The sequence below is a fragment of the Momordica charantia genome (assembly GCF_013281855.1).
Source record: "Momordica charantia cultivar OHB3-1 chromosome 10 unlocalized genomic scaffold, Mcharantia_2.0 BLBB01000010.1, whole genome shotgun sequence".
NCBI classification, from domain to species: domain Eukaryota; kingdom Viridiplantae; phylum Streptophyta; class Magnoliopsida; order Cucurbitales; family Cucurbitaceae; genus Momordica; species Momordica charantia.
In genome coordinates, this window is record NW_028275158.1 from 252,879 (window position 1) to 263,276 (window position 10,398).

General features: G+C 36.5%; 2 protein-coding genes, 1 long non-coding RNA gene and 1 other non-coding gene across 5 annotated transcripts; all 4 read left to right on the forward strand.

Annotated features, from left to right (window-relative positions):
* Window positions 1–85: 85 nt before the first annotated feature.
* Window positions 86–2,888, forward strand: LOC111011411 (Tetratricopeptide repeat (TPR)-like superfamily protein). Its single transcript, XM_022285149.2, has 4 exons — window positions 86–290; window positions 781–905; window positions 1,613–1,859; window positions 2,500–2,888. The coding sequence occupies exons 1-4, from the start codon at window positions 173–175 to the stop codon at window positions 2,721–2,723; spliced, it is 714 nt and encodes a 237-aa protein (XP_022140841.1). The 5' UTR covers window positions 86–172; the 3' UTR covers window positions 2,724–2,888.
* A 322-nt stretch (window positions 2,889–3,210) lies between these two features.
* On the forward strand, window positions 3,211–3,281 carry TRNAG-CCC (transfer RNA glycine (anticodon CCC)). Its single transcript has one exon. It is a non-coding gene; the product is annotated as a tRNA-Gly (tRNA).
* Window positions 3,282–3,945: 664 nt separating this feature from the next.
* On the forward strand, window positions 3,946–8,666 carry LOC111011736 (Calcium-binding EF hand family protein). 2 transcript variants are annotated; one of them, XM_088119038.1, is made up of 7 exons: window positions 3,946–4,431; window positions 5,168–5,955; window positions 6,218–6,320; window positions 6,778–6,843; window positions 6,927–7,082; window positions 7,173–7,269; window positions 7,349–8,666. In XM_088119038.1, exons 2-7 carry the CDS (start codon window positions 5,460–5,462, stop codon window positions 7,472–7,474), a joined length of 1,044 nt encoding a protein of 347 aa, XP_087975164.1. In that variant the 5' UTR covers window positions 3,946–4,431; window positions 5,168–5,459; the 3' UTR covers window positions 7,475–8,666. The 2 variants fall into 2 exon arrangements, with proteins under 2 accessions (XP_087975164.1, XP_022141310.1); XM_022285618.2 differs by having other exon boundaries at window positions 3,946–4,118; window positions 4,211–5,955.
* A 432-nt stretch (window positions 8,667–9,098) lies between these two features.
* Window positions 9,099–10,163, forward strand: LOC148208355 (uncharacterized). The gene is made up of 3 exons (XR_015788483.1): window positions 9,099–9,239; window positions 9,318–9,376; window positions 9,703–10,163. It is a non-coding gene; the product is annotated as an uncharacterized LOC148208355 (long non-coding RNA).
* The last annotated feature ends 235 nt before the right edge of the window (window positions 10,164–10,398 follow it).

Consider the following 10,398-nt stretch of genomic DNA (forward strand, 5'->3'; position numbering starts at 1 on the left):
AATAGTTCTATTTTTACCGGCAAAATATTAAATTTTAGGTATATCCACCTTCCAAGCCAGAATCCTACGTGTACTACCACGTCATGAAGATCACATCCCCAACATCGCAGAACGGATAAGTCGGGCAGAGAAAGAGAGAGCGAGCGAGGGAGAAGAAATTCATCTGTTGTAAATGGCCACTTTATCAGCTCCACTCTCTCAAAATGGTTTCTCCCGCAGATTCTACTCTGCAAAACGCCGACAGCTTATATCTCCATTTCCCCGTTCGCTCGCCCGTTTCAGCTGCTGTGGTTAGTCTTTCTTCTCTCTCTTCTTGGAGTTCAAACCATCTCAACCTTTACCTTTTTTGTTCTAAAACTCTAGTTTCATGCATTGATGATTGATTTACTCGAACAATTTCTACACCGAGTTCCATTTTTAAGGGTAAACTGCACAACAATCTGGGGAGAAGTAGCAGTCTCTCTCTCTTGGTCTCTGGCTTGGCTATTGATGCCTATCATATTGTTTGGATCAGGCTGCTAGTTGTGCAAATTGGCTAATGCATTGAATTAGCTCAAAAATTGGTAAAGCTTCCCGTTTCTGCATACCCAAAAATGTGGTAACAACCGAATACAATTTGAACTCTTCTCCAAGTAGGGGGAAAGGAAAATCATGTGAAGTGGACATTAGTTGAATCTATATATTCAAGCATTATGAGTCATTTTAAATTTTAGTGGAGCCTCGCCCGCTAGACCATTTCATTAGCTGATGAAAGAAGCGTTTTTATGCGTCCAACTGCAGCTACTGGGGAAGGGGCACAACCAAAAGAGAGCTTGTCACCCTGCAATCGTATTGGTACTGTAGCTTGCGGTCTTCTTGCTGTGTGGGCTTTGACAAATACCTCTCCTGTGATTGCGGCTAATCAGGTGATTGCACGTCACCATTCTCCAGCCACATGGTTTAACGCAATGAATAATTTATAGCCGCATCTGTGACTTTTTTCACCTTCCTGCCCTTAATTTAGTCGATCAATTTGGGGTTTGTGCATTTTGTATTGATATATAATTTTGCGCTTCGTAGAGTTAGTACCATAGATAAAATTTCAACCATTTATAATGTATTGGCGTGACTTTTAGTTTTGAATGATGGAACACCATTCAAAATTTATAATGATTTTTGGGTACATGAGCAACATTCTCGAAGTCATTCCAAACTCACAATTTTGCATTTAAATTTAAGATTGACATGTAAAACCTAGTTTTTTGGGGGATCAAGTCTGTAATTTGGGTTGGAATCCTACTTTTCTATCTTCCTATTCCCTCCCTATCATTCTGGCCCCCATCCCTTTTCTATCTTTTCTACAATACCATAATTATAATGCTTCTTCTGATAGGCTGTCTTGTAATATTCTCCAGTAACTAACTGAAATTCAGTTATCTACTTTACCATTCTCTCTTTTTACATGCAGTTCATCTTACTTCAGGTGCTCTGTTTTCTTCTCTTTTTGTTATGTTCTTCCTTTTATAGTCATGATTGACAAATGTCATTCACTTTCTGTGGCAACCGTCAAACAACTCATATATTTAACTTTGAGAAAGAAGCTTGTTTATCTCATAGTATCTGGAACTTGCAGAGGCTGCCTCCATTGTCAACAGAACCCAATCGATGCGAGCGTGCTTATGTTGGCAACACAATTGGTCAAGCAAATGGTGTCTATGACAAGCCAATTGATCTTCGTTTCTGTGACTACACAAATGAAAAAAACCAGTTGAAAGGGAAATCTCTTGCTGCTGCATTGATGTCAGATGCTAAGTTTGATGGTGCAGACCTGTCTGAAGTGGTGATGTCAAAAGCTTATGCTGTTGGAGCCAGCTTCAAGGGTAAGATTCTCTCTATCCTCCCCCACCCTCAAAAGACAAAACAAAGTGGGTTGTCGACGAACTTCTCATATTCTAGTGTGAACTACTCACCAAAGGAGGACTATCATTTTACACAGTGACCTAGTTTTCGAACTATGCTACCTATACTTGATATGGTTCATAGACAATGTTCACCTAGGTTCTTCAACACATGCTAGTTTATAGAATGTGCCATAGACTCCAAAATTCTTTAGGTGTATGGATGGTCTCATTTTCATTTTTAACTTAGATGGAACACAGAAATATGTTTCAAACTATGCTCTCTTCATGTGCTTCACGTTAATCAATTGTAAGCCAAAAACACATTGAAGTAGAATGATGAAAAGTGTCATGATCATATTAGCAAGTTGAAGTAAAACGTGTCAATTCTTGTTGTTCTATGTGTATTGACCTAGTAAGTTTTCTTTGAATACCTTAATTGAATCCTAAGTTGGTCAGTTGGGATCTCACACCACTAAACTATATGGAAAAAACTCATATACATAGCACATTTGCTAAAAAAAAAACGTTCAACATTACTTGTTTTATTTTAAGGACTCCAAGACTCCCGAAAATAATTCTTAATATGGCTCCAATATCATAATGACATAGCATATTGCAGGTGCTGATTTCTCAAATGCGGTCCTAGACAGGGTAAATTTTGGGAAGGCCAATCTCCAAGGAGCTTTGTTTAAGAACACGGTACTGTCGGGGTCAACCTTTGATGATGCTCAATTGCAAGATGCAGTTTTTGAGGACACTATCATAGGCTACATCGATCTCCAGAAACTTTGTGTAAATCCAACTATTGGTCCTGAAGGAAGAGCGGAATTGGGATGTCGATGATTTGGATTTCAATATAGTTTTCTATATTTTCCTATATATATTGTATAAACAACTTGATGGTTTCGGCATTTTTAGTATAACTATTGTATAAACAAATCAACTTGATGATTTTGGTAAGTAATACATAGTCAAAAAGAGAAAACTCAGCTCTAACTTCTGTTGAAAGCAATGTATGTTGTCACAGTTAAGTTTCTGTTTTAACTATTTTATTGTATCGCCAACTAATGATGTGTACCCATAATGTTCATTGTTTCTTTGCTCTTGAGTCTGCCGATCGTCAAATATAACTTCCTTCATGTAGGGAGAAAATTTTATGTTTTTGCTTTTGTTGTTTTAGAGGCTTAGTTTTCTCTCTTCAGGTGTACAATGTGACTATTTGAGCAAGAGCTCGTGTGTTGTCTTTTGATTATCGATCTGAATGTTCCATCCAGTCTCGTCTCTTTCTTCTAAACCTAAATTGTTGTTTTAGAGAGACGTGTTCGAAAAAGCGCATCTAGTGTAGTGGTATCATAGTACCCTCCCACGGTACTGACCGGGGTTCGATTCCCCGGGTGCGCATTATTATTTTTTGGGTTTGAACTTTGAACGATCGGTATTTCCTATTTTTACAAGTTTGTTTTATTATGAACAGTTTTAAACTTTAGGCCTTCTTTTGTTTTTAATATTCCATTTTCCGTAACCATTAGTTAGAATAGAATCTTACATATCATAAAAAAAATTAATAATTTTTTTTTTTTATCAAATTAGTTTTCGTCTTACGCTCCCACCAACTCTTCCATAGCTCATACCTAACAAATGTCACACCCACCATATTTTCTGCCTAACTATATTACAAATTAAATATCAAATTTAATTAATGTCTCATAAACAATGAAGGCAAAATCTATCTTTGCATTGAATCACTAATTCCTTCCCATAACATAACATCCTATAAAATTATACCAACACAAATCCATGAGATTCTTTGATACAGAATTCAGTATTAAAAGAAAAATGACCATTTCCACATCAACAAATGAAATGCATTTTCAAGTATAAGAGAAAGTTTGTTGGGTTTTGTACCATTTTGAGCTGTCATTCCATTTCCACCACAGCACCAGAAATTCCCTTTCAGACAGATCACTGTCCTTTTTCTCACCCAACAGTCAAGTGGCAAATTGAGTGTTTTTCTTAACACTTTCTTAGTTCTTAAATGCACAAAGCCATAACAATATGAAGGAATCCTATGCAAAAAATAATTGGGTCTTCTGAGAGAAATAGGTTGTTGTTCTTATGTAAGACACGCATGGTTCTGACTCTGAGCTCTGACTTGTAAAAGGAACCTCAGCTTAATTACCAGTGGTTGGCATAGGCAGATCCACTTTTGTCACCATTCTCTAGCTTCATGTTCTTTTGGTAATTTCCCTGCAACTACTTGTCCTTCCACTTCACTTCTCCACCTCTCTGATTTCTATTTATATGAAACCACATGCTTCTTCTGCTTCAAGTTATGTTGCAGACACAGAGAGAGAAAGAGATGTGAAGAAATTGATTATCCTCTCTGCAATGTTTCTTGCTCAAATGAGTATTCCAAACAGAGCAGCAGATGCAAATATTGGAAATTAATGCACCATTTCTCTCTCTCTATAATATCTATATGGATGCTACTGGTGCTTGCTTCTGCGATGCTCATTTGGGCAAGAAATGTTGCAGAAATGGAGCCCTTTTGGTAACTAATCTTTTACCTTTCTTCCCAATAATTTTCACAATGGTCTACTTTAACCTAAATTTACATTATTTTACTTTTGGTTTCACTCAAAAAGTATCGCATCAACAGAGAATGAGATGCTACTCGATATGGAAGATTGTTCCCATTCTCCTAATAATTTTTTGACCATATCATAATCATTCGCTAAAACTATCTCGGGATCCAACCTTTAAGCCTTCATCTTTTTTACTTTCATTATTTGAAGGTAGGTAGACAGAAATCTCATCTTTTAGTTTTCAATGGATTATTGTTGAAATTTGGAGATCGAGAAAAAGAAAAGGACTTTTGGGTCTTGGATTTTGGATAGCTTTATACAGCTTTCAACGTTCAGAGAAGAATTCAGAACTCTAAATTTCCTGTCTGTATTATGTTCTTTACTTTGATCTGGATCAAGCCATCTTTGAACCAAGTATAAAGTTAATCTATTTCTCAAAAAATAAAAAAATGTATAAATTTGATCTAAATCTATGAGATTGTTGATTAATTTATATGTTAGATTCCAACATCAATCTTTTAATCAATGATATATTCCAATGAGTTGTCGATTGAGCTCTGCTCAACTCACATCGGTATGAAATATAATTTATTTGTACTTTTATCAAATAATTAAAGGTTCCCCCATGGTTAAGCAGTTGAAAAAGAAGTATAAAAATGATCCAAGTTTTCTGAGATTGTTGATAATGTATCTTATAAGTAGGAATCTTGCGAGCTATTTTGGAATCAATGCCTGTGGAAGATCTCCCGGCCTCACGATTGATTTCGCCATTGTCTAATATTGTAAGCTGAGCGAACGGTACTCCGTTCACCGTCTTCCCCAGCCGTAGCCCCGGCCATTTTCTCTACAATTTCGTCAATGGTTTCTGTTGATAACCCTTTTTCCCTCCAAGATCATTGCAAATCCCTCCAAATTGAAAACAAACTTCGACATGCATTCGACCCCTTCCTGGGTTTCTATCTTTTCCTGAACAAATCTTTATCGGCGCCAGAAAATGGGGAGGGCGGTGGTTTATCTTTTTCTAATCACCGCCTTCGCCTTCTTCTTCGTATTTTATCCGTCCAATTCCCCCGATCGGAACCATCAAGAACTAACTCGTCGCCTAGGTTACAAATTACGAGCCCCTACTTTTGATCCTCTTGTTGAAGAAATGGAAAGATACGCAGAGGAACATGGATCTGGCAGGGGACGAAACGCCATTAGTGGGCAAAGAACTACCACGGCCAATCAGGTTCCCGATGCTTACAAAGATTACTACGATGAAGGTAGATTGAAAATTTCGTTGAGGCTGCTCGTGTTGTTTCCTTTGCTGGACCACTCGCCAAAAGACGGTGTTATCAGTTACGAGGAGTTGAGCGATTGGATTATTGAACAAGCCGTGCAGAGATTGAATTACAGGACACGGAAAGAGTTGGACTTCCATGACAAGAATGGAGATGGCGCCATTTCATTCCGCGAATATCTGCCACAGTTTACAGAGGAAGATATTGGTATGCCTTTGATGGCCTTATTTTCTTTTGATAGCTAGGAAAGTTCGTTGTAGACATTCAATTTTCTGTCCACAATTTCCTGGAAATTTGATAATTTTTAGGTTGAAATGTTACTGATAATAATGATAGATAAAAACAAATGTGATGGAATATGGAGAACCTGGAGAGTCTATTATTATTTTCTTCCCTTCATTACTCTGTTTTCATGGTAGCCAAACACATTTTGGGATTGTGATTGAAACTACTGAACATTATGAAACAGCAAAGAGAGGAACGGCGCATGGAGAAGCTGGATGGTGGAAAAGGCAATTCACAAATGCTGATACAGACCCAAATGGATTACTAAATTTTGAAGAACTGAAAGAGTATGTGCCATCTTCCCTCCCAGAAAAAAAACAGTGTACTTTACTATTTTTAGCCTTCTGTTTCTTGTAGTTTCATCTGTATCATTTTTGCCTTTACCCATGTAAATGTTTCAATTCAGTTTCTACTGTTAATTATCCAGTTAAATAGTAACAATAAATTGTTGTAGAAGCTAGCATGATGCTACATGGACTATTGCGTTATATGTCACGATTTAACCTATCAAAGGTGTGAAGTCAGGTTCCATGTTTTAGCTCTTTTTCTCAATCATTATTTAACTGGATAATTAACCATAAAGACTAAATGGATATGTCTATAAAAGTATTGTGATTAAAATGAAACAATGAAATTACATAGATGAAAATGTTAAAAATGAGAGTACACAGACTAGAATTGTAGTTAATTTGATGAAACACGTGTTTCCTGACAAGAATGGAATGAGATCTTTCTGTCCTGCAGTTTCCTGCACCCAGAAGATAGCAGCAATTACCGGATACAAAATTGGCTCTTGCGAGAGAAAATGAAGTAATTATTCCACATAGTCAAAAGCTATAAACTTTTTCTCATCTGCATGTGAACCAAAGCATCAGCTTCTGTTTAATATGCAGGCGCATGGACTATGACAGAGATGGAAAACTCAATTTTGATGAATTCCTCCACCATGTATTTGACATATACAAGAGCTACATTGAATTTGAAACTCAAGGGGATGATGTACCGACAGCCGAAGAGAAGTTTGATGAGCTTGATCTTGACGAGGATGAGTATGCATTTGTTTTATGTCGAAGAGCCATTTTTTTTTTCCCTTAATCCCAATTTGTGTGGTGTTTTCAATATCAAACAATGCTGTGTAGGTTACTGTCAGTGGAAGAGTTGAGGCCATTGTTCCAGTATCTTCATCCTGGAGAACTGTCTTATGCCCAACATTACACAAGTCATTTGATATATGAGGTAATAGTAGCTGATCTGAAAAGATGAAGAGATCAAACATGATGAAGAAATTAGCTGATTTTGTGAATCAATACTGCAGGCTGATGATAACAAAGATGGCTACTTATCACTTGATGAGATGCTTAATCATGAGTATGTTTTCTACAACTCGGTATATGAAGGTCGCAATGGCGACTATGAAGACGATTACCATGATGAACTTTGATGCCTTGTTTTTCATTTTGTAATTTTAAGCTTAGATTTTAGATTTCGTTTGATGGGTTGGGATTTTACTAAAAGATAAACATCCGCCACCCAAAATCAAGATTTTGTAACATTCAGCATCCTTTTTTCTTCAAATTTTGAAGTCTGGTATTTACTGTATAATATATACCAAGTAAAAGGGGCTATGGAGGATAAACTTTCTATTCCCCTTTTCCCTTTTTGTTTAATTCACATTTATTTACCCTTTAATTTTTTATTACATCCTTTATTTTTCTAAAATCAAAGCATCATCTTTTTTCTAACACTTAAAAGTATTGTTTTCATAGACACAATTATACTTTTTCTTTGAATTTTTCTATGGTGTCATCTTTAAAATTGGACAAGCACCTTCAACATTTTTTAGAGAAAATGATATTATATATGTTCATCCTTTTTAAACCGAGAAGTTTTTTTTTTAAATATTATTTAAATTTTAGATATCTAAAATGTTTAAATGAAAATATGCATTTTGTGGAATGAGAAAAAGTCCTTCCCACGGGGGCTCACCATCCATGGTGTTGGAGGGAATTTGTCATGTGTTAGCATCAAAGATCATCAACTATCTGAATGATCAGGAGAATCAGATAAGAAGGTGTTGGAGGCAATTTGTCATGTGTTAGCATCAAAGATCATCGACTATCTGGATGATCAGGAGAATTAGATAAGAAGATTCAACAAAGATAAATTTTCTCCACCAAGCTATATTCTACACATCGGCCAACCTATGTTAGACACAAGTTGAAGTTAAAGAGTATCCGCAAGTGCATAGACGATAGACATATTTGTTTGGGAACTTAGCCATAAAGCTATCAACACCTCCAACAAAGAATGCTCCATGACTATCTCCCCTCAATGGTGGTGTACCCAGGAGAAATCTAGAATCTCAACAACATATCTTCATTTTTTGTGAGTTCGTTAGAAACTTTTTGCGCTTATCTTCTATCAACTATCAGCATTCAAACAGTTCTTCCAAGTGATGCTTCAATTCTCCTCTCAAGTCTCAAGCATACTACTCCAGCGAATTCTCTTTTGTCCAATTGGATGATAAGTTTTATGTAACTCCCTTGCATTGAAGCTTTTTGCTTCAAACTCCCTTGAATGGAGGCTCTTTGCTCATTACCCTCAATGAACTTGAATTTGAAATCTACAATGCACTTGGATCCTTTATGTTACTAATTTTATTGTTTTATTTTTAATGATTATAAAAGGACAGTTTTAGTCAACAATTGTAAAAATTAATTATTAATAACCACAAACCGAGTACGTGCATATTAATGGCTGTTTGTTTGATGGAGTCCACATGCATGTACTTGGTTTGTCCTTCTCAGCCATTAATGTAAAAGCTTGTAGTTGACTTCATGTGTTGTGTCTGCTAAAATTAATGCGTTTAATCATGTTTCAGTGGACTGGTAACTGGTAAGTATGAATCAACTTAAACTTAATGCTTTTCATCCAAACATTAATAGAAGGAAAAAAAAGGGTTGGAGTTGACTCTGTCTCTGATGAAAGGCAGGCAAGCAGCACAAAACTCATGCATGCAACTGACCTAAACCATTCATTTCCAGTTTCCACTCACTGCTCACTGCACCTTTAAAAGCCATGGTTTTCTCTATACATGAAGTTTGAAGACGCAGAAACATCGCCCATGGCTTCCAAAACCTCTACCTTTCTTCTACCTATCCTCCTCCTCCTCCTCCTCCTCCTCTTCCTCTCTTCCTTCTCTTCAGGTGAGAAAATTTTTGTTCAATACCCCATAGCTTACACAAATATAACCAACCTCCTCTCTTTCCATCTTTCCATTACAGTTGCAGAAGAGTTTGGGGATTTCAACACTCAGATGAGTCTTCATCACTCTCCTCACAAGGTACTGTAAAGCATAGCAGATCTGTGGAGAAATTGTTGAATATTTACTTTTTCGTGTTTGAAAGCTATTTACTTTTCTCTTCAACAACTGCCCTGCTACGAGAGATCCAAAGATTATATAAGTATCAAACATGATGTTTTCAACATCGCGATATTCCTAATTCGTAATCTAGAATTTTGATGGGTTTCATATATTTTCAGAAATCTGATATGGAGAACGAAGAATTCTTCCCTGCGAGTAATTTTCACTAAGAGGCAAATTTTAACCTCTGGAAGTTCTACTTACTTTGTCTAGGTTATCTAACAGAAATCTTTTCTTTCATGAAGGATGGATTCCAATCAGTGACTAAGAAGTTTTTGATGATTGAGAGACTAGATTACGAGGATCCTGTACCTAACCGTAAGCACGAGCCTCCGAAACCTGGCACCGGGAAGCCATAGGTAGGACTCGTGATTCCTGTGTTTCCTTGAACCAAATAATGATAAAGAAATGGGTCTGTTAGTGTTGAGGTAGTAGGAATGCAAGCGAGTTTCATGGTGCAACTCTGTTTGTGGTAAGAATATAAATAGTCGGTTTGGTTCTAGGGTTTGAATGTTTGTTAATATCAGAGAAAAAAAAAATGCAAATATCATCCGTCCTAGCATATGAGAAAGGAATCAAACGTCATCTTCAGCAATAGATATGTAACCTCAAAATAACTCTATGGTCTTAATTTCAAACAATATATGATAACCATATGCAGAAAGAAAAGAAACAGAAAGAAAATAGCATGGCACAATTTCTGAAATTGCATTTATTATGAAGGCCAATCTTGATGGGGACTGTTTGAAATGAAAATGGCAACTAATATTTAGGCAGTAGACTAGCTGTGTTTAAAGATTCAAACCAGATACTGGCGTGTCGTTCCGTTTCCCTGTTACCATGAGAATGGCTATCTGATCTCTCAATTTTGTTTGGAAAATCAAAATAACCACTGATGATCAAAATCAAAATAACCACTGATGATCAGAATGTCGTAGTCA

What these genes read in the sequence shown, in the direction of transcription:
- LOC111011411 (XM_022285149.2), top strand. Translation starts at nt 173, where the DNA reads ATGGCCACTTTATCAGCTCCACTCTCTCAAAATGGTTTCTCCCGCAGA. An exon ending in CGCCCGTTTCAGCTGCTGTG is followed by an intron (nt 291 to 780) that starts GTTAGTCTTTCT and finishes GTCCAACTGCAG; the next exon opens with CTACTGGGGAAGGGGCACAA. An exon ending in TGTTGGAGCCAGCTTCAAGG is followed by an intron (nt 1,860 to 2,499) that starts GTAAGATTCTCT and finishes AGCATATTGCAG; the next exon opens with GTGCTGATTTCTCAAATGCG.
- LOC111011736 (XM_088119038.1), top strand. Translation starts at nt 5,460, where the DNA reads ATGGGGAGGGCGGTGGTTTATCTTTTTCTAATCACCGCCTTCGCCTTC. An exon ending in AATTTTGAAGAACTGAAAGA is followed by an intron (nt 6,321 to 6,777) that starts GTATGTGCCATC and finishes TCTGTCCTGCAG; the next exon opens with TTTCCTGCACCCAGAAGATA. An exon ending in CTCTTGCGAGAGAAAATGAA is followed by an intron (nt 6,844 to 6,926) that starts GTAATTATTCCA and finishes TTTAATATGCAG; the next exon opens with GCGCATGGACTATGACAGAG.